General features: G+C 46.4%; 6 protein-coding genes across 7 annotated transcripts; 4 read left to right on the forward strand and 2 right to left on the reverse strand.

Moving 5' to 3' along the window:
* Positions 1–170: 170 nt before the first annotated feature.
* On the forward strand, positions 171–3,145 carry LOC117892675 (transducin beta-like protein 3). Its single transcript, XM_034799072.1, has 2 exons — positions 171–377; positions 433–3,145. The coding sequence occupies exons 1-2, from the start codon at positions 238–240 to the stop codon at positions 2,768–2,770; spliced, it is 2,478 nt and encodes an 825-aa protein (XP_034654963.1). The 5' UTR covers positions 171–237; the 3' UTR covers positions 2,771–3,145.
* LOC117892674 (pyruvate carboxylase, mitochondrial) lies at positions 2,931–12,416 on the reverse strand. 2 transcript variants are annotated; one of them, XM_034799070.1, is made up of 7 exons: positions 12,100–12,416; positions 7,829–7,943; positions 6,254–7,763; positions 5,736–5,783; positions 5,000–5,397; positions 3,639–4,928; positions 2,931–3,571 (listed from the first exon to the last, which is right to left on the reverse strand). In XM_034799070.1, the coding sequence occupies exons 2-7, from the start codon at positions 7,925–7,927 to the stop codon at positions 3,323–3,325; spliced, it is 3,594 nt and encodes a 1,197-aa protein (XP_034654961.1). In that variant the 5' UTR covers positions 7,928–7,943; positions 12,100–12,416; the 3' UTR covers positions 2,931–3,322. The 2 variants fall into 2 exon arrangements, with proteins under 2 accessions (XP_034654961.1, XP_034654962.1); XM_034799071.1 differs by lacking the exon at positions 5,736–5,783.
* Positions 12,417–15,434: 3,018 nt separating this feature from the next.
* LOC117890356 (aspartate aminotransferase, cytoplasmic) lies at positions 15,435–18,397 on the forward strand. Its single transcript, XM_034795150.1, has 4 exons — positions 15,435–15,610; positions 16,810–16,917; positions 16,983–17,056; positions 17,113–18,397. Exons 1-4 carry the CDS (start codon positions 15,502–15,504, stop codon positions 18,067–18,069), a joined length of 1,248 nt encoding a protein of 415 aa, XP_034651041.1. The 5' UTR covers positions 15,435–15,501; the 3' UTR covers positions 18,070–18,397.
* Positions 18,398–18,543: 146 nt separating this feature from the next.
* LOC117890359 (DNA-binding protein SMUBP-2) lies at positions 18,544–19,354 on the forward strand. The gene is made up of 2 exons (XM_034795153.1): positions 18,544–18,655; positions 18,715–19,354. The coding sequence occupies exons 1-2, from the start codon at positions 18,649–18,651 to the stop codon at positions 19,188–19,190; spliced, it is 483 nt and encodes a 160-aa protein (XP_034651044.1). The 5' UTR covers positions 18,544–18,648; the 3' UTR covers positions 19,191–19,354.
* LOC117890358 (UPF0598 protein CG30010) lies at positions 19,223–20,075 on the forward strand. Its single transcript, XM_034795152.1, has 2 exons — positions 19,223–19,448; positions 19,510–20,075. Exons 1-2 carry the CDS (start codon positions 19,254–19,256, stop codon positions 20,014–20,016), a joined length of 702 nt encoding a protein of 233 aa, XP_034651043.1. The 5' UTR covers positions 19,223–19,253; the 3' UTR covers positions 20,017–20,075.
* On the reverse strand, positions 20,022–21,059 carry LOC117890357 (protein crossbronx). Its single transcript, XM_034795151.1, has 4 exons — positions 20,908–21,059; positions 20,790–20,854; positions 20,626–20,729; positions 20,022–20,571 (listed from the first exon to the last, which is right to left on the reverse strand). The coding sequence occupies exons 1-4, from the start codon at positions 20,982–20,984 to the stop codon at positions 20,092–20,094; spliced, it is 726 nt and encodes a 241-aa protein (XP_034651042.1). The 5' UTR covers positions 20,985–21,059; the 3' UTR covers positions 20,022–20,091.
* Positions 21,060–21,209: the final 150 nt, after the last annotated feature.

Below are 21,209 nucleotides of genomic sequence, written 5' to 3' on the forward strand. Positions count from 1 at the left end.
TTTAGGGATCGGACGGCAGTAAATTTATCTTACTTCCGTACTTTCGGGAAATGTTAGTTTTGTTGGTTGGCCTTTTCAGTCAAAAGGAAGCCATGAAAACTAGCCACTCTTGTGGAAAATTTGTTGATAAATCTGGTAAAATTACAGTTTTAGTGCTGAGACTCCTAACTAGCTAGTGATATCAAATAGAACATCAAAATCGAGGAATATTATTTAAGATTGCGGTATGCTTTTCAAATGAGAAGGTATATTCTGGTATGTTTTTGTGGGTTTTGTGGTATATTTTATCGAAAATACCGTGGTCACACTGCTAATTGCGCACGCGGTTTTATTTATAAACAACTAAAAACCATGCTGGCTAATATTTGTGAAAAAAGGTAAGGGCAGACTGCAATAAATCTGTGAAATAATAATAATTAATCCATGCTTTAGCTACGCGGCGGAGGCCCAGTACACAAACTTCTATGGCGGCGGCGACATTGCTTGGAGCTCGGACGGCCAGCACTTTTATTGCCTGAGCGGTGCCGCTGTCAACCAAGTCGACGTCCAGACCTCGCAAATCTTGCAGAGCTTTGGAGTAAGCTCCACGACAGAGGAGAAGAAGAAGCCGGCAAACTTGGACGACATCGATGTGGAGGAGGATGCGATAACCTGCTTTGCCCTGTCGCACGAGCATTTGGTAACTGCCCATCGCAGTGGACTGTTGCGTCTGTGGCTACTGAGCACCTGCAACCTTGTGAAGCTGTGGAAAGCGCAACACAAGGGTCCAGTGATCAAAATCGAGTTTAGCCCATGTGGAAGGCTTGTGTGCACCAGCGGAGGAGCTGATGCTACACTGAGACTGTGGGACTTCGCCAACAACAGCTGCCTGTGCGCCCTGAAGGACTTCCCTGGTCCATGCTGGCTCCTGCGCTTCCATCCAAATGTCTTGCGAAAGGAGATCTATGCTGTGGGTTCGGATAACACCATTTACTGCTGGAACTATCAGTCCAAGGCGCTTCTGCACAAAATGCGAGGCCATCTCTCGCAGGTAACCGGCCTTAGCTTCAAGAGCAATGATGCTGAATGCAATGAGTTGGCTACTGTGAGTCGCGATAAAGTTTTGATCGTTTGGCAGCTAGAAGACCAGGTGGAAGGCAAACAATTGAAGGTGCTGCCGTTGTTCGATGAGCTGGAAGGTGTCGTCTACGCAAACGAGGGCCGGGAGATAGTTGTGGCCAGCGGAACAGGAAATCTGCAGCAGGTTGATGCCGAATCCTGGAAGATAAAGAACCTTTTGTCACAGTCGGACTTCCAAATCAGTCGGCTGCTGCATTGCTGCGACCTCAAGCAATTGGCTCTGGTAACCACTGAACAGAATATAATCATCTATGATGCCTCCAGCATAGAACCCGTTAAGCACTTGGTCGGCTACAACGATGAGATCCTGGACATGTGCTTCTTGGGAGACAACGACCGCTACTTGGCCGTGGCCACCAATAGCAAACACTTTAAGCTGTACGATACTGAGAACGATATGAACTGCAAACTGATTGTCGGCCATTCGGACACTGTCATGGCTCTGGCAGGCTCTCACAATCTGCTCATTTCGGTGGGCAAGGATTGCAGCATTCGATTGTGGAAGCTGGAGCATGAAAAGGCCTGCTCCTTGGAAGCTCTAACGCAGCAGACCAACTGTCACACCTCCACGATCGGCTGTGTGGCCATGACGCACAATGGAGCGACGGGCTTCGCGTCTGTGTGCCAGGACGGCAGCATGAAGGTGTGGAACTTGACCAGGGACAAGCAGGAGCGCAACTCGTACACCTTCAATCTGCGATATTCAGCTCTGGCCCATGACAAGGAGGTCAATTGTGTTGCCTATGCCGTGAACAACAAAATCTTGGCCACCGCTTCGCAGGACAAGACGGCCAAGCTGTGGATGGCAGACTCCAATTCGTTGCTGGGAGTGCTGCGTGGCCACACCCGCGGCGTGTGGAGTGTGCGTTTCTCTCCCGTCGATCAGGTTGTGCTCACATCCTCCTCGGACTGCACGCTGCGTCTTTGGTCGATCAGCAATTTTACGTGCATCAAACGCTTCGATCAGGAGTGCACAATCCTGAGAGCAGAGTTCCTGGACCACGGAAAGTTCATCATCTCTGCCGCCTCGGATGGCCTGCTCAAGCTGTGGAACATCAAGACGAATACTTGTCTGCAGTCCCTCGATGAGCACACGGATCGTGTCTGGGCTTTGACAGTCTCAGGCAGAAGTAATCGCTTCTTCTACACGGGTGGCGCGGACTCCAAGCTGATACGCTTTGGCGACGTAACGCAGGCAACGCGCAACGAGGCCCTCGACCAGCGTCAGGAGACTCTGGAGCAGGAGCAGACCCTGCACTCGCTCCTCCATGCACAGAAGCAGCTGCACAAGGCCTTTGTGCTGGCCCTGAACCTGAACAAACCAAAAACCACCTTTGACATAATTGTTCACTTTGTGCGAGAGCGCGATGAAGCCGGTCTGCGTCAGCTGGTGGATCAACTGAATGTAGATCAGCGCGTGGCGCTGCTGCAGCACGTTAAGGCATGGACCACAAACTCGCGCAACTCGCACGCTGGCAATGTCATCCTAAAGCATCTAATTGGAGATGCTCTGCTGGACCCCAAGGCACGATTCTACAACAACGGCAACATGGTGGAGGTGCTCACACCCTACGTTCAGAGGCATTTCAAAAGGATCACCGAAATGAACAAGGAGCTGGCCTTTCTGGAATTCATTGTCAAGTGCATGTAGAGCACAGGCTAGAGGCTGATTCTATTCTTAAATGCAAATAATTGTATAAAACAAACAGAGTCCCAAACAATTTTTCCTGCTCTGCAAATTTGTTGCTACATTCTAGAAAAATTTCGTATGATGCACATAAGTTAGTTCGGTAATTAATTATAAGCAAATCTATATTTGTTTAACATTTATTTCAATATAGTTATTAACATTCATAACCACTTACGTATGTATTGGAGGAGAGGAATTTCGACATTTCAATCTATAAAAATTGTACAAATTTCATTTAAACGAAACTAAAAGTGTGTGTGACGAGACGAGACACCTGGAGCGCCTTGGAGTGCTCCCCTTGGAGTGCTTCCTCAGATACAGATATACAGATACACATATAAAAAATAGATACACAGTCAGGTCAGGGCATTAGGTGGTTTGGTGGCAACTGACGAGGAGAATCCCTAAGATTATCACTGTTCGACTTAATGTTACAATAGGTGTGCGCTGGCAGCATGGACAATGGACAATGGACATGAGCCCCTTGTATCGGGCGCGATGAGAGGTCTGTGCTTACTCGACGATCATCAGCAGATCATCGCCCTCGAGCTTCATGCCGTTTGCAATCTCCAGCTTCTTGACAACGCCCGCCTGTGGTGCCTGTACAACCATCTCCATCTTCATGGCGGAGAGCACAACCAGGGGCTGACCCTTCTCAACCTTATCGCCGACGGCGACGCGAATGTCAATGACAGTGCCGGGCATGGGGGCTCCCACCTCGCTCTTGACCGCCTTGTTGGCCTTGGGATGAACGTGGATTTCCTGCACACAATTAAGAGTTCAAGTTAGCAAGATCTCAGCATCAATTGGAGTCTGTCTCCCCACTCACCTTGACCGCCTCCTTGTCGAGAATGTGAACTGTGCGCAGCTGTCCGTTCATCTCGAAGAAGACCTCGCGATCTCCGTTCGGCTTGAGATCGGCAGCCATGGCCATGGCCTTCAGACTCAGCGTCTTGCCGCGCTCCAGCGTCACCTCGAACTCCTCGCCCACCTTGGGTCCGGTGAGGAAGATGCGCGTGTCCAGTTTGTCGACGGGGCCGAACTTCTCGCGGAAGAACAGATACTCGTTGGTCACCTGGGGATAGAGAGCCGCCGACATGACGTCGCGGTCACTGATATTGGCGTGAGATTCCTTCAGGTCCTGCTTCAGCTTGTCAAAGTCCAGTGGCTCCAGCTCGGCGCCCGGACGTCCCTCGATGCGTGGCATGTCCTTGAGTACGCGGGAGCGCAGTGGCTCGGGGAATCCGCCATGGGGAATGCCAATGAGACCCTGCAGGTACTCCACCACCGACTTGGGGAACGACAACTCCTCAGCCCGCTCCAGCACCTGATCGGCAGTGAGGTTGTTCTGCACCATAAACTGGGCCAAGTCACCCACCACCTTGGAGGAGGGCGTGACCTTGATAATGTCACCCAACAGCAAATTGGCCTCGCGATACGCCTTCTTCACATCCTCAAAGAAGTCGCCCAGGCCCAGGGAGAAGGCCTGGAACTGCAGGTTGGTGTACTGGCCGCCGGGGATCTCGTTCAGGTACACATCGGCATTGCCCGACCGCATGGTCGTGGTGCACTCGAAGGGCGCGTAGAGGGTGCGCGTCTGCTCCCAGTAGGCCGAGTACTCCGACACATCGCGCAGATCCACGCCGGTGTCCAGAGTGGTGCCCTGCAGCGAGGCCACCACGGCGCCCATGCTCGGCTGTGAGGTCATGCCACTCATCGAGTCGACGGCCACATCTACCACATCAGCGCCAGCCTGCGCACAGGCCAGCATGGAGGCCACTCCAGCTCCGGAGGTGTCGTGGGTGTGGATGTGGATTGGTATGTCAGGATGCTTGTCACGAATGGCAGTGATGAGCAATCTTGCCGCCTCGGGCTTCAGCAGACCAGCCATATCCTTGATGCAGAGCACATGGGTGCCAGCCTTGACGAGCTCATCGGCTAGATTCGTGTAGTACTTGAGATCGTACTTGGTGCGCTTGGGATCGCTCACATCGCCGGTGTACGAAATGGCCGCCTCGACCACGCCGCCAGCCTTGCCAGCCGCCTCCATGCCGAGTATCAAGTTGGGCAGATAGTTGAGGGAATCGAACACTCTGAAGATGTCCATGCCGGTTTGAACCTGCGCGACAAACACAAAGGAATTAGAAACATTTGTGGGATAGCCTAACCAGAGGATTCACCGAGCCTTACCGCCAGTTCGCAGAACTTGTGGACCACGTTGTCCGGATAGCTGGTGTAGCCGACGGCATTGGCTCCGCGCAACAGCATCTGGAATGGAATGTTCGGGATGCGCTTGCGCATCTCCTCTAAACGCTCCCAGGGGCACTCGTGCAGGAAGCGCAGGGCCACATCGAAGGTGGCGCCGCCCCAGTTCTCCAGCGCATAGAGATTGTGGAACTTGTGGGCCACATAGGGCGAGATCTTCAGCAGATCGTGGGAGCGTACACGCGTGGCCAGCAGCGACTGGTGAGCATCGCGGAAGGTGGTGTCCATCAGCATCAGGTTCTTGCGGGAGCGAACCTCCTTGGCAAAGGCCTCGGGACCCTGGCGCACCAAAATATCACGAAGACCGCAAGGTGGTTCCGTAACTGTTGAAGACAGTCAAGAAATTAGTGAAAGGATTAAAATGCAAAGAACAAGACCAGACAAACGAGGTTCCCATTGCAACTAAAACTTGAGTTTAACAATAAAATAATGGCTTTAAGACTTAAAGTTTAAGTTGAAGTAACAGTTGAATTTAAGCGACTTAAATTATGCAGCAAATTAGTGCTCTATTAAAGGTGCTGCAAAAACGATTGCAAAACAATTAAAGCTAAAGCTTATATGATATGATGGAACCAGACCTTGCCACATTATATGTTTGTGTACTTTGTGTGAGGAGTTTGCTTTGTTTGGGATGTTGGGGATAGCTTAGCATAGAACATACCTTTGGCCTCGCCACGCTCTTCCCGCTCTAATGCCTCCGGCGACAGATCTTCGGTTGATTGGTGTATGAGCAGGAGAGTATCATGAGAACGTGTTTGTGTGTTTTTTGTTGAGTGATATTTTGTGTGTTGTCCAATTGTTTGGATTGCGATTACAAATTGCAGATTGATCGGTAGATTGGCAGATTAATAACAGATGTAACACAACAGAAATTGGCGGGTGCATTTTGTTTGAAAGAGTAAAAACATAAAGTTTGATTAAAGCATAAAGTAGAAGCAGCGAATAAAAACATTTCACAAGAGAAACACATAAAATAGAGAGATCCATGCATGCCTCTTCATTGATTCAATTTGTGGCAAGTATTTGTTGTTTTTTTTCATTACAAATTGAAGATCAATTGGGTGACTTTTACATGAAGCATTTCCCCCCGTGGATCCCCTGGGGTAGCCACAAAAGCAAGCTCTACCCCGAAACAAAAGCACATGCAAAAAGATTCCAACAAATCAGGCAAGAACTTACCCAGGGGAACGGCTGGTACATGAGGACTGACCTCGGCGGGCTTCAGGGTGGTGGCGAGTGGTGTCTGTGGACCATTGACCAGCACTTCACCCAAGTAGTTGAGCAGCTTCTGTGCACGATTCTGGGTGGGACGGAACTTGAAGAGCTGTGGATGCTCGTCAATGAAGTAGGTGTCCAGGACGCCGTGCAGGAACTTCTGGTTCTCCAGCACGTTCAGCAGGAAGGGTATGTTGGTCTTGACACCGCGAATGCGGAACTCGCGCAGCGCACGGTTCATTTTGGCAGCGGAACTCTGCAGATCGCCGGCATGCGAGATCACCTTGACCAGCAGGGAGTCGTAGTACGGCGAGATGATGGCGCCGGCATAGGCCGAGGCACTGTCCAGACGAATGCCCATGCCCTCGCCCGATCGGAACACCTCCAGGCGTCCGGTGTTGGGCTGGAAATCGTTGGCGGGATCCTCGGTTGTGACACGACACTGGATGGCATAGCCGCGGGGCTGGATGTTCTCCTGGGTATAGCCCAGCTCTGGCAGGGTCATGCCCTCGGCAATGCGGATCTGCGACTGCACCAGATCGATGCCGGTGATCTCCTCTGTGACCGTGTGCTCCACCTGAAGGCGGGCATTCACCTCGATGAAGTAGAAGTTGCCAGACTCGTCGCACAGGAACTCCACGGTGCCTGCGTTCTCGTAGCCCACGTGCTTGGCCAGCCGCACGGCCGCTTCTGTCATCTTGTCGCGCAACTCCAGGGGCAAGCGGGGAGCCGGAGCGATTTCCACGACCTTCTGGTGGCGGCGCTGCACCGAGCAGTCGCGCTCGTACAGGTGCACCACATTGCCGGCCTTGTCGCCCAGCAGCTGGACCTCGATGTGACGCGGACGCTCGATGAACTTTTCGATGAACATGGCGCCGTTTCCGAAGGCAGCCTTTGCCTCGGAGCTGGCACGCTGGAAATTCTCCTCGACCTCCTCCATCTTGCGTACCACACGCATGCCACGTCCGCCGCCGCCGTAGGCTGCCTTGAAGATGACTGGCAGTCCGTGCTTCTTGCAGAACTCGAGGGCCTCGTCCTTCGTGGTGACGGGACCGTCTGTGCCGGGCACAATGGGCACACCAGCCTCGATGGCCGCCACACGGGCTGCCACCTTGTCGCCCATGTTCTGGACAACCTTGGGCGTGGGGCCGATGAACCGAAGGCCAGCATCGATCACGGCCTGGGCAAAGTCACTGCGCTCGGAGAGGAAGCCGTAGCCGGGATGCACGGCATCCACGTCGTTCTCCTTGCACACGCGAATGATCTCTGGAATGTTGAGGTAGGCCTCCACCGGTGGCAGCCCCTTGCCGACCAAATACGACTCGTCCGCCTTCTGGCGATGCATGTGCATCTTGTCCTGCTCCGAGTACACGGCCACCGACTTGATGCCCAGCTCTGTGCAGGCGCGGAAGACACGAATGGCGATCTCCCCGCGATTGGCCACCAGCACCGATCGAATGGGCTTGTACTCCACCTGGCGGGGGGACACACAATGTATATTTTTGGGCGATTCATTCTGGGTCGGGGTCCTTCACTCACCTGACTCGAGTAGGCATTCTTGCTGACAAAGTAGAGACGCACGCGCGGCTGCGCACTGCGCAGCGCTTTGAAGGCGGACTGGGCTCGCGGTATGAACATGATGCTCCGAGTGTAGCTGCAGGGGCGAGAGGGAAACAGAGCAATGTATTACATGCATTTATGTGTACACAATCAAGAGATTGCATTCGACGCTTCAATTATCTGCTAATAAGCTGATTTCGTGTGCTCGATTTCCAAATGCCTTAAGGTTATCGACTTTACTTTCAAATGCGCGAACAAACAGAACAGCACAGAGCCACAGGGGGGACAGGGGCACAGGGGAAGGAAGGTCTCTCGCCAAAAAATGATTGCAATTCAAAGTCTATTCAATGCTGAGTTGCCTTTTCATTACTTTGGATCTATGTACGACTGTACGAATGTTTGCTCAAGCTCCCGCTCCCGCTCCAGCTGAAGCTCCAGCCTAATCTTCGGCTCAAAGTCCGCTGATTGTGTGATTTCCAAGTATTATTCCATATAAATAACAAGCTGTCGGCGAATAAAGTGGACTGACTCACGTGATCAAAATCCAAAAGCGAGTTCTAACAATTGAAATGACAATTTTGCATATGTTAACCCGATGGGTATGGGTAGAATCGGTTTAACAAAACCCGAAGTACATATGAATGTTGCGTAAATTTCCCTAATTGATGCATTGAAACTGACTATTTTCTATAGTGGACGACAGCTTGTGGGTAATAGATGAGTAAATATTTAATATAACACTCGATACCCAAAGCCAATGTTTGTTGCAATCAAATTAAATTCCGAAAATATATCCACTCGTTTTTATAACAACAAGAAACACAATAGGGTAAGCTACTGTCGAAATATTTACACTTGAAACTCACATATTAATAAATTCAAGTTGTTTTTCAACATTTGTTTAATGTATTTACACTTATGGGGAATACAAATTAGCATCCATAATAAAAATAAACCGAAAATGCCACTTGAGAGAGCAAAAGTTTCGTCTACAGAGCATTCACAGTGCGTTGCCTCTGCTCCGTTCGCTTCTCTCCGCACATGCCATAACAATTTTATTTTTACTTCTGTTACTTTTGGCTTTCCATTAACTTTGAGTTAAAAGCTTGTTTTGCTCATTATCAACGATTCATATGGGTTTTGTAGACGGACTCGACGGCGATGAGTGGGCAGAGGGGTGCGTCAGTGACCGGCTTTGCTACGGCTGTGTCTGGCCCAGACTTTTGCATTTCAAATTCTGGTCCCGAACAAGTTCAAATAGCCGACCCTGTCTGTACTCTGTCTGTCTGGCTGCCTCTCTCTCTCTGTGTTTCTCTCTCTTGTGCTCTGATTCTGCAAGTGGATCGTGGGGGCTCGTCTGTGTCAGACAGAAAGTGGGACCTAGCATGGGTCGCCAAAATATATGTAAATATTTATGTGCTGGGAAGTGCATTTGGAACTGGAACAACATGTCGCGAGTATGGGGGAAACCAGATGGTCAGGTGATACTAGCGAAATGGGATTAAACATTGAAGTTTGACTCCGCTTTGGGTTAATCGTTTCTCCATACTGATAAGCTACCACTCTATATTGGGCAAACAAACAAAATAAAAGGTTATTTTCATCTATGGAGCGGACTGTGCCCGCACGTGAAGTGCATGCCTACTCGAGAGGCTCGCTATTGGGGGGAATGGAATGGCGAGTGGGAGCTTCAGAGGTTCATAGATTATCTAGAACCACTGTTGACACATGTACTGACTGTTTGTATACACATGGGGTGACACAGGTGCAGATAATGAGCGGCAGATAAGACTTCTTTATTAACACATCGGAGGAGGTCTGGCCATCCATTTTATCATTCGCTGTGGGAGTGCACTCCTGGGGGCCCCTCCACTGCTGCCACCCTATAAATAGTCATGATGGACGTGATCCGATGTTGATCGACAGCTCTAATTAAATTTCCTCTGTTAACATCAATTTAATTTGCTAATTCCATTCATTTGTACAGAGCTAATTCACGATTATGCTATTAACAATATAATTAACGCCAAAAGAGATGCCAACCAACCAGTTCTGGTCAGTCTGTCAGCGTCTAACACTACGAATACCATTCGGAAAACTCAAATCCCATACGGACCAGATAAGCCTCAATGTCACCTTGTGCTCCGTGGAACGGAACAGCCAATCGACTGCCGTTTTTATGAATGCTATAAATTTTGAATGAACATAATATGTTCAAGCTGCAAGCGTTTTGCAAATTCAAAATGTTTTCTTATCAATGCAATGGTTTTGGTTGTATAACTTTAACGTTGTCTAGGATTGCGTGTTGGCAGTGATATATTGGAGGGGTATTTAGCAAGGGATTCCAACATATGGCAGAGATTTAAACCATTAATCAAATGAGTTCCAGGAAGATCTTACTCCCTTATCGAATTATTGGGGCAGTAATTTTATGGAACTCAATCAATTCAATCGTTCCATATCTATTTATTTGTGCCTATAAAGCCAACAGGTAAGTCGTGCGTCTTATCTCTGAGGTTTCTTTTTATCGTTGAGGCAAAGAGGAAGTCATAATCCGAAGGTCTTTCGCTTGGACATTCAGAGGAAGTGCGATAAGGAGTGTCGCTTGAACTGGATTCCTTGATATTCCTTTTTATCAACTGATTTAACATGCCGTGGAAATATGCAAAAATCAGGGTACAGTGAAAGCTCCCTTTGGCGAACCACTTTCACTGTAATTGGTTTACCGTTTTCCCAGTTTCTGTCAATTTTGTGTTTAACTTTTGACAATGTTTACAGGCATGTTCAATTATCCTGTCGCTTCTGTTTGTTGTGTGCCCATCACCATCGGCTCTCGACTGACTGACTAACTGGGTGTGCCCTTGCAATCCTCGAGGGCTGCCTCGAGGGCTCCCTTGGCGAGCCCAATCTCAAGCAATTATACGAAAACTCTGTTGACATGGCTATGGTATGCCCATACCCACACCCAACGCACCGAATGTGTTTATTCGCCTGCCCACGAAACGGTCATCACACGATTATGCAATAATATAATGATAATACAACAAACTACAAACTGTTTGGGTGTGAATTGTATAATAATATGAATAATAATAATAATAGAATGGGCCACTCAAACGATTTGCTTTTGTTCCCCCCGCTTTTACTCATAAAACGTGCGTGCTAATTTTTGTTTTTTCTTTTTTTGTTGCTGCTTAAACATACGATCTTGAACGACAGTCCGCTAAGGTCAAAGTCGTTTTGAATGTGTGCCGCCGGCCGGGCATTGATTTTCCGCCAAATATGACTGGGCCGTGACAATAATTGCGCATAAATGGATGAGCCAGAATAGTTTATACTTCCGAGAGGGTATACTTCCTTCCACCCATTGATTCTATTTACTATCACTACAATGCTGAACTCTCAGTTGTTGGAATGTAACACTCGAAAGATTTTATATTTACTTAAGCTAACCGTCTAGACCTTATCAAGTCGTCTAGCTGATAGACGCTTTGACATTGAGTGGTCCCGGGTCCAGTTATGCCCTTTCAAGAGATGCGAATGAAATCCAATTAGATTCGAACAGCGTCCCCTAGTTAATTTTTTGATATTCACTATTCAGTGTACAGTGAAAGCTCAAAAGGCGGAACAGCTCCTTTGGGGGATATCTATGGATCTATAGATCTCGCACTGTTTCAGTATATCCCCATTCTTAATTGCTTTCACATTGCACATTCGAATTAATTTCGCATAGCGGCATGTCCATGTCTATAAATTTATTGTATGTATGCCTAAGTCTGTCTGTCTGTTTGTCAAACACGTTTTCGACTCAATAGCGAAACCATAAGAAGGTCATAAATATTGGGCAGAAAGTAAAAAGAGGACAAAAATAAAACACACAGACAGCGACTCTGCGTGTGCCTCTCTCTCTCTTTCTCTCTCTATCACTCTCTCTATCGCTGTGTCTGTGTGCGTGTGTGTATGGAATAGAATAAAATGTAATTAACACATGTCTGCCAGAGACAAGAAGAGGGAAGCAGAGGGCGCACATGTAAATTGCAGCAGATGGGCTGTTGAGAGCCGAAAGGGCGAAGGGACAAGGCGTGAAGGAAAATTGGGAAAAAATTATGCAATTGATTGAGATCGATTACAATTAAAAAGCAAAATCTAATTCGACAAGCACATCCTTGCACACTGACACACTAATGAGTTGGTGGGCAGGGGCCCGTCTGTCTGGGCAGTGAGATTGCGGCCAGTGACCTTTGACTTACATTTCCAAAAAAAATGTAAAAAAAGCGGCCTGCGCTTATCCTCGTTGTCCTTGGGACTCCAAAGGGGAATGCGAGTGTCCAAAAATCACCGCTTCAGCACTTTACACAATTTAGATCCGTTTGATAGACGTTTGATTGAAGATCTGGGGACACAAATGCACACGGTTCCTATGTGTGTGTTTCTGTACACGCTCCCTCTTAATTTTTTGGTAGGCAGAAAGAACACCGCTAAGTCGAATTTCACTGCACTCTGAAACGGCGTGCTTTTGGATTTCTTTCCCAGGAACTCGGCGAACCGTTCACGTCAAAGTTGCACGACCAACTCAATGGGGCCGGTCGAGCTTCTCGCCAAAACTTGAAAGTCTCGCAGCTTCGAAATGGGGGGCAGGGTACAAGTGCGAGGGGTACAGTCATTCCGCTCTTCGAGGTACCTAAGCAGACGACACAAGCGTGCACGGAGAGAGGCGTCTCTACCTTACCTCTCTCCTATCTTTGTGCTTATCTTCTCTGTCTCTCTCAATCACGGCGCCTCTCGTGAGTTAGTTCCTCTCTCGCTTGTGCGTTTGTGCGCCTAACCGGTAATGAAATTTGTTCCTCACCATAAACACAACAACAAATGGCATGCTGAACTTTGTCCCAGCGGCACAATTTTGGGGTTGGTTATGTTGTTGTCTCCGGATGTGGTGCTGGCGGGAGCGCAACAGCTGTTCTCACCGGCCCCCCAAAGCTTGGCTGCTACCAAAGGAGGCCGCTGAGTGGATTTGCATGGAAGAGAGAGGCTCACAGAGCAGACATTCCAGTATTCACTCCAGTCTGCAGTTCATCAGCCGTAAATCTAAGTGGTTTATTCCATTCTCATTGCTCCACTAACACACATGGGTACATACATAAGTATGTGTGGATGTATTTAAGTAGCATATTATGTACATATATTCACGGCCTTTCTAGAAGTTTGACCGCCTTTAGCTGAAGCAAAAACTCTGTTTACAGACATGTTTCTAATCCAGAAAATTAATGCTTATCCCCTATTTATTAACAGTTTTATTATCAACTAAATTTGCAAGGTTTGGCTCCTGGATCTTCCGCCAAGTGAATCCTCTCTAGAACTATTTCTAACGGTGTCGCAATCAAAACAGAACCATAGAGCATCGCATTATTAATGACGTCTCCCACTCATACATATCAGTTCGATGTTAATGGAAACTTTTAGTAGAGTAGCCAAGACGATAGAGCTGTTGTTGTTGTTATTTTTGTGTTGCGGAGGCGACTAGAATGCTTTGGCCATTTGAACTCGGCGCGTGTGTAGTCCGGTGATATTCCCGAAGCTGAAGCTCATTATATTAACAGCCGGTGTGGTGCGTCTACATCTATATTGGGGGACACGGGATCCATTGAAACAGACGAGCGAATCGTATGACTCCAAATTAAGGTGGCGGGATGGAGATTCGGGCACTGATTTGAGTGAACGAGCGCCGAGAGCTCTCAACACTGCCGCCAACTACGATTCCGCTCTCTGTTATCGTCGCTATCAGCTGGCTTTTCTGATTGCCTCTCGCTCTCAAAAGCTATGTATATAGTTACAGGGTATACGCACAATCCTACATACATATAAATATGTACATACGAACGGAGGTTTTTCGATTTTTATTTTTATATTACGGCACGCGCGACTGTGGCAATAACAGGGGGCGCGTTATCTGTATATGTTGGGCGAGACCGAATTCTAGAGGCCCAACAAGAATCATGTTGCGTATTAAAAAGGAATATGTAGGCAGGTTGTTTGTTTGAATGGGCCAGTTTTTAGTACATCTTTTGGTTTAGTAAGTGTCTAAACTAAAACAGTCGGTGGTGTTGATATAAAACACTTAGTTTACTCTAAGCTTACAATCCCATAGATTAGATTGTGCACTGTACGAGAGAGAAATTGGATGACATATTGGGCTTGTTGTTAAATTCCAGACACTCTCAATATGTTTGTTGATAAGAACTGCCACGCCTCCGTCTGAAAGCTATGGAAATCTTTCATAGTACATCTAATCCTCGCTATCAAGTAAACTCATCAATATTGCCAGTCACTTCTAATTACCAGACATACCATATCTTATCAACAAACGAAGGGAGCATTAAAAAGGTTCACCTCTCGTTCCTATGGGATCTGTAACGCTTTGGTGGTAATTCATGGATAATACCAAGGTGCTAGAGCTAGAGCTGGTGAGGGTATTCAAGCGTCGATATCTTTTCATTCTTCTGCAGGTGTATTTGACTTGTCCGATCAAAAATGAATAATTGTAGTCTGCAGTGCTACACGTGCCGCTGATTTTCATTAGCATTAGGCTATTCTCCAATCTAGAAATGGTTGGATTTTTATTTGTATCATTGGGCCAAGGTTACTTGCGCTATTTGCCAGGGGGCTAAGGATAACTTCAGTTTTAAGTTCTGTAAATTCTGTAAAACAGAAAATAAGTTCTTATTATCTCCAAGACTTGCCGAGACCTTTGATTGTAACCAATTCTTTAAATAGCAGCTGCGGTGTCTAATTAAAAACTTATCCAATTGAACCTTCCTCCCAGGCGATATATCAGTTTCTACGAATGAATGAATCAAAGTGCAAAGTACAATAAGATATTGAGGGTAGAATAAATCAAAGATAGTAGTAATTATATCTAAAATATTATGAATTAGTTGACATATGTATTTAGTATAAGGAATGCTCGTGGACCTGTGCTAAAAATGTTCTTGCGTTCACCCTCTTTTAATATGGGCTGTGCAGTACGGAGGGCCGGGTATGGTTTTTATGGAAACACTATGAAAATACTTTGCTTCGATTTGGAATTTATTAAAGGCCATCTAATAAATCAAAATTCCATAGTCCGAATTGTTTATATGTTTCGTATGTCCGTTAAATTTTTGTAATTCTACATACTTATTAATGCTTGCTACATGTACTAAACTCTACATGTAGTTTAAATGTTTAAATCGCAACAGAGCCACCTGGCGTCGAAAAATCGAATCTTCTTCCCGTTTTCTGACAAAGAGTACATGTTCCGTAGAACTTTTTAGCTTGAACTATATTTTGTAATGACTCAAATAGAAAAAAGTCCTGAAATCTTGTAATATATTGAACCATGATTTGGAATCAATTATAGTTTTAGCGCTGGCAGTTCTAAATAGCTGGTAATAACAAACAGAAGATCAAGGTCAAGGAAAATGATTTTTGATTTACGGAATATATTGAAAATGAAAGGGTATATTTCGGTATATTTCCGAGGGTCTGTCGGTATATTTTATCGATAGTTCCGCAGTCACACTGCACTCAACATTTAACTCAAAACCCAAAATTGGCTCAAAATCTTTAATTTATTTGTTATTACTGCTCGCTGCGTGTTGTACAAGTTTTTCGCGATGTCTATCTACGCCAAAGTTGAAAAGGGACCCGCAATTGAGGTTTTTGCCTTAACGCAAGCATTTAAAGACGATTCCAACCAAAACAAAGTCAATCTGTCTGTGGGCGGTAAGTAAATGTGTCTGTCCGTCTGTGCGTTGTTGTTTTTAGCACTTACATATGTAAATGCATACACGTGCATATGTGTGCAATGAATGTGCTGTGCAGTTGGTTGTGTAGCACTTTTCCAATTTGCTATCATTTGTTAGCTGCCGCCTTGCAGCCCGCCACCTCTTGTTCGCATGACTTGGTTGTCCCCCTCTCTGCTGGAGGTCATTTGGAAGTCACTGGGCATATTAATTGTTGTGATTCTCTTTCCATTGGGTGGTCTGTCATCTTCCGCTTTCAATGCAATTTGTCTTCTACACTTTTTTATATTTCTTTTATTTATTTGCGACACATTCGCAACTGACTGATGATAATAGTGCCAGCTAGGGCAAATCACTTTCTTGTTTGTGCTTCTAATTGACGTCAGCTAGTACAGTATTTAGTTATGTACTAGTATGCATAACGATAAGCCGCTTGGGTTCAACCTTTCTTTCCATCAGCTGAGCACAACAAGCGGCAAAATCACATCGTCAAGAGCGAGGTCGTTGTTGATTTGGATGAATGCCATTTCACCTTTTTTTTTTGTTGTATACTATATTTATGGATGTTTTTGGCTGATCCAGCAGGCCCCAACTTTTAGATTTATGGATGTTGTTGCATAATTTAAATAACAGTTCCCCCCCAGAGAACTGTTTGCTTATTTTGATTTTGTTTTGCTGAAACTTGAAAGTCAATAACCTTTGCCTCCTCGTTCGTGTATTCTTATTCTCATGTTAATGAGATCTTGTAGCTATTGTAAAGCCATACATAAATCCTATTCTTATACTTTTACAATGCCAAAAGTAATAAGCATAAATTTGTTAATTTTTGTGTTTGTTTTTGGCTGGTTTTACTGTGGCCAATCCATCAGCTATTGTTTTCTCGTACGCCTTTTATCACGCGCCACAAAAACAAACAATTCCAGAGCAATTACTTAAATTGGTTTCAAATAACCGGACGAGCGTATACGTAATGGCCTAGAAACAAGAGAAACAAGAGTTTTCACACTATCGGATTTCGTTCGGCATTACCAATTGATTACGCATACTAAGTCCGTTGAGATAAGATATCAGATAGTATACAATTTAGCACTTTGGACAATGGATTCCCGCAAACACTTGTAGAGCCACTTGTCTCTCTGTTAATATTATTATTAATAAACTATTTGACTTCGATTACAGCTTACAGGACAGATTCCGGGGCGCCTTGGGTCCTGCCTGTGGTGCGAAAAACCGAAATCAAAATCGCCAGCGACGAAGCTGTTAACCACGAGTATTTGCCAGTGACTGGTGAGTAGCTCTTCGATTCCTTAAATTATATCACTTTAATGCAAGGATCTCAATTGTTCCCAAAGGTCTTGAAACATTCACAAGTGCAGCAACGGAATTGGTGCTGGGTGCCGATTCCATTGCCATCAAGGAGAATCGCGTAAGTAAAACAGACTTAATGTTCGCTTGATCTGAATTAATTTTATTATTTTGCAGGCTTTTGGCGTGCAGACTATCTCCGGAACAGGTGCGCTGCGCGTGGCTGCCGAGTTCCTGCACACTCAGCTGAACAGGAATGTTGTCTTCTACTCGAATCCCACATGGGAGAACCATCACAAGATATTTGCCGACACTGGCTTCACCTCGCTCTACTCCTACCGCTACTGGGACCAAGGCAAGCGTCAGCTGGACTTCAAGGGCATGCTGGCTGATCTGGACCAGGCCCCTCCCGGAGCAGTGATCATCTTGCATGCGTGCGCACACAATCCCACTGGCATAGACCCCACGCAGGAGCAGTGGAAGGAAATTGCCGATCTGATGGAGCACAAGAAACTCTTCCCGCTGTTCGACTCGGCTTACCAGGGCTTTGCCAGCGGTGACCCCGATCGCGATGCCTGGGCTGTGCGGTATTTCGTGTCCAGGGGCTTTGAGCTCCTAACGTGCCAGTCGTTTGCAAAGAACTTTGGCCTGTATTGCGAGAGGGCTGGCAACTTGACGGTGGTGCAACAGCACGCATCCACCAAGCCTGCGGTGCACTCACAATTGACTTTGATTATCCGCGGCATGTACTCCAACCCACCGGCCTATGGCGCTCGCATCGTGTCCACCGTCTTGAACACACCGGAATTGCGCCAAGAATGGATGGACTGCATCAAGCAAATGTCGAGTCGCATCAGGGAGATGCGTGCACTGCTGCGGGACAAGCTCGTTGCACTGGGAACGCCTGGCAACTGGGACCATATTGTCAATCAAATTGGCATGTTCTCGTACACGGGCCTCAATGAGAACCAGGTGCGATACCTCATCAAGGAGTATCACATCTATCTCCTAAAGACGGGTCGCATCAACATGTGTGGCCTTAACACGGGCAACATTGAGTATGTGGCCAAGGCCATCAATGCCGCAGCCACCGCCGGGTCGAACGTTTCCTGCCCCTGCGACAACAAATTGTAATAAACTGTAACTTCAGTCATAGAATGTGCACCGGATATACCATGATCCACTGAATTATGTTACCCATAGGCATGAGAATTATTGTTGTCTGCACAATTAGCATTTAAATGAAACTGTTGTCCCAGCAACAACCCAACTACGTAACATTTAAACCCGGCCTTTATATACAACATGTGTACTCTTTACCTAATTGGATTGTACAATGTACACGTTTTTGCACATTAGAGTTCCTTATCTACTGTTGGTTAACCAATGTTTAGCATAATAACTACTCCTTATTGACTTGTGTGTAGTACTTAGTTACAACGACAATAACATTACAAAAGTATTCAGAATGCGCGTTTAATTCCTTTGACAAATTTGAACTGCGGGAGGACTGTTTGCTTTGACACTTTAAATAAAACGAAACGCGCCAACAGCAGAAGCAATGATAGTTTTTGCATCGATTTATCTGTCGATACAATTTAGTTGACTATCGATAGTTGGAACAGCTGACCACAAAATGAACAACAAATCTGATTGCACGAAATGTTTACCAGCTAAATCCCACAATTTGTCTGTAAAAAAAAAGAAATACTAATGGCGAGTAAGCAATTAACTAAAACAACATTGGTTCTTCAATTATAAAGTTTTGCCTTTGGACAGACGATCCAAACAAGCCCTCAACCTCGACGAAAGCGGATAAAACGCCGCTGTTTCCACCTGCCAAGCCTGGCAAACGGGTAGACTACGGCACAAATGATACACTGGAGCTTCTGGAGCGCATTCCCAGTCAAGTGGTAGATCTCAAGCTGGACGATGTGCTAACCGCTGTTAAGGAGGTGGACAACCTCTGCGACTATTCACGCTGCAAGACCAAAACGAGTCTGATGGGCCAGGACTGTCCGCACTGCAAGAAGCGGTTCTGCTTCAAGCACGGTCTGCCCGAGGTCCATGGCTGTGGGGAGGACATTAAGCGGGAAGAGCGCAAGAAATTTATGCACCCCAAACCCTTGAAGACAGTGCGTCACGAGGAGGATGTCAAAAATGCGAAAAAGCGACTGGATGCCAAGTTGAAGGATATGCAAGTTGGGCGCATGCAGAAGACACCTGGCGGGGGCTCCAAAAAGAAAGGAAAATAGTCTTTAAATTTATAGTTTTTCCCCATCACACAATGCACACATACACTTGCACTTTGACAGCTGATGAAATCAGCTGTTCTCGCGTTCTCAAATCTTGCAGTTCATGAAAATATGATTAAAATACAGCCTAGACATTTAAAAAACCTGAAAAACGTTGGCTTTAATCTGCTGTCCACCCGGAATTTGCACTATGTTCAGGGACAGTCGCCAGAGCCGAAAATACGCGAATATTTCTACTACATTGATCATGAGGGAATGGTAAGTCGCACTAAGCATTAGTTGGCATTTAATTACTAATACTGGAATGTGTGCCCTTCAGCTCTTCTTGGACGATGCTAGGATGAAGAACTTTACCAGTTGCTTCAAGGAGAAGGCTTTCCTTAAGTTTTTCTTCTCTCGTCTACGTCTGAACAAAACGCAGCGATACCTCAGCGACTTCCCCTACATCTCACTGTGCGGAAGGGAACGCAACTTTATACGATGCGACGACACGCCGCTCGTATTCACTGAACAATTGAAGAAGACAGACGGCGGCGAGGAAGTTCTGGGCTATGCCCATGCAGGCCAAGTTCTAACATTACCCTTTGAACCGCATAAATTGTATATGGATCCCAAGAATGGACGGGTTTATCATCCAGCCACGCCACAAGTGGGTGGTATTGGCCTGGTACGCTCCAAATTGGCCATTGAACTCAGCCAACACTTTGAGTTTCCAGCCGGAGACGCGTCTCCGACACATTTCAAATGGCACGGCGAGCGATTGAAGCTGGAAAACGATTGGGTTACCGGAACTCAACGGTTTCCCATGAGCGAGGAGTGTCAGTAGCTGAATAGTGTAACATTAAACTTTAATGGAATATAATTGAGACAACATTTTAACTACTATATGTACAGATTACCTTTACTCAATGCTCAACGGCTTGAATTCGCCCTCCTTCACCCAAGAGAGGCCGGTGGCAGCGCCCCCATTCGCCTGTTGAAGGCTGGAATCCGTCTGGTTACTCCTGCCCGCTTTAATTCGCTCCAAGACCGGCCCATGCACATCTGGTTGAAACTTTTCAAATACGATATAATGCGGATCCTCCGTAGGTTGTGGGTCGTAGATGTGCTCCTTGCTTTCCTTGATGTTCTCCAGGACGCGGGCAGCAAACTGATCGCGATTGTTCAGCAGCAGGTCGGCGGCCTCGGGATTCTTCAGTTTGTCAATTTCAATGCCTCGCATGCTGTCCAAGGGATCCGAAAATATCGCCTGCATGTACTTGAAGAGCTGCCAGAGGTGATCTTCGCCACATCGCCACTCTGGAAAGGCATGACTAATGTCCAGGCTGTTGGTGTACGGGCACACATGGGGATGCAAGATATTTTGCTGAAAAATTACAGTCTAAAAGGGAAAGATTAGTAAAAGCTATCTGCCTGCACAGTTGGCAGCACTTACTGGAAGACTTTTATCATCGGGGAAACGTTCGGGCAGCAGCAGAGAGAACCGAAATACGCTTTCTGCATAGAATCCCTGGCGTCCAAAAAAGACACCAAACCATTCTGAAAAGAAGTGGAATATTGAAGTTAAGTGTTCATATTTATGCATGTAGCAATACTAACGCAAGGAATTGGCTAAACTGGGTATTGTATATATGCCACCCAGCTTCTCCGACTCAATCATTTTGCTGGAAATGGAAATGATTAGCAGAGACTCTAAGGGCAAAACACAGGCGCTTACTATTCAGCCAGGATTTTGTACTCCTGATTGATCAAGATCTTATCATCCTTTTTGATTGCATCCAAGTCGAGTGTCATCGTGCTACGAATATGTTTTAAAACTATTAAAAACTATTAACTATTAAAAATAAACAAGAGCGTAGTGGTGTGACCGCGGATTTATCAGTAAAATATACCGCAAGACCCTCTAAAGTATACCAAATATACATTCTCATCTTCAAAGTATACAGTAAATCTTAAATCACTTTACTCAATTTTGATGTTCTCTTTAAAATTACTATGTGGTAAAGATTTTCAGCGCAA

Source organism: Drosophila subobscura, chromosome E (assembly GCF_008121235.1).
Source record: "Drosophila subobscura isolate 14011-0131.10 chromosome E, UCBerk_Dsub_1.0, whole genome shotgun sequence".
In the NCBI taxonomy this organism is placed as follows: domain Eukaryota; kingdom Metazoa; phylum Arthropoda; class Insecta; order Diptera; family Drosophilidae; genus Drosophila; species Drosophila subobscura.

Coding starts and splice junctions, on each gene's coding strand:
- LOC117892675 (XM_034799072.1), top strand. CDS start 238: ATGAGAAGGTATATTCTGGTATGTTTTTGTGGGTTTTGTGGTATATTT. Junction 378..432: donor GCTAATATTTGTGAAAAAAG/GTAAGGGCAGAC, acceptor TCCATGCTTTAG/CTACGCGGCGGAGGCCCAGT.
- LOC117892674 (XM_034799070.1), bottom strand. CDS start 7,927: ATGTTCATACCGCGAGCCCAGTCCGCCTTCAAAGCGCTGCGCAGTGCG. Junction 5,784..6,253: donor TGTACCAGCCGTTCCCCTGG/GTAAGTTCTTGC, acceptor AATCAACCGAAG/ATCTGTCGCCGGAGGCATTA. Junction 5,398..5,735: donor AGAGCGTGGCGAGGCCAAAG/GTATGTTCTATG, acceptor TGTCTTCAACAG/TTACGGAACCACCTTGCGGT.
- LOC117890356 (XM_034795150.1), top strand. CDS start 15,502: ATGTCTATCTACGCCAAAGTTGAAAAGGGACCCGCAATTGAGGTTTTT. Junction 16,918..16,982: donor CGAGTATTTGCCAGTGACTG/GTGAGTAGCTCT, acceptor TTGTTCCCAAAG/GTCTTGAAACATTCACAAGT. Junction 17,057..17,112: donor TTGCCATCAAGGAGAATCGC/GTAAGTAAAACA, acceptor ATTATTTTGCAG/GCTTTTGGCGTGCAGACTAT.
- LOC117890358 (XM_034795152.1), top strand. CDS start 19,254: ATGAAATCAGCTGTTCTCGCGTTCTCAAATCTTGCAGTTCATGAAAAT. Junction 19,449..19,509: donor ACATTGATCATGAGGGAATG/GTAAGTCGCACT, acceptor TGTGCCCTTCAG/CTCTTCTTGGACGATGCTAG.
- LOC117890357 (XM_034795151.1), bottom strand. CDS start 20,984: ATGACACTCGACTTGGATGCAATCAAAAAGGATGATAAGATCTTGATC. Junction 20,855..20,907: donor TACAAAATCCTGGCTGAATA/GTAAGCGCCTGT, acceptor TTCCATTTCCAG/CAAAATGATTGAGTCGGAGA. Junction 20,730..20,789: donor CAGTTTAGCCAATTCCTTGC/GTTAGTATTGCT, acceptor ACTTCTTTTCAG/AATGGTTTGGTGTCTTTTTT.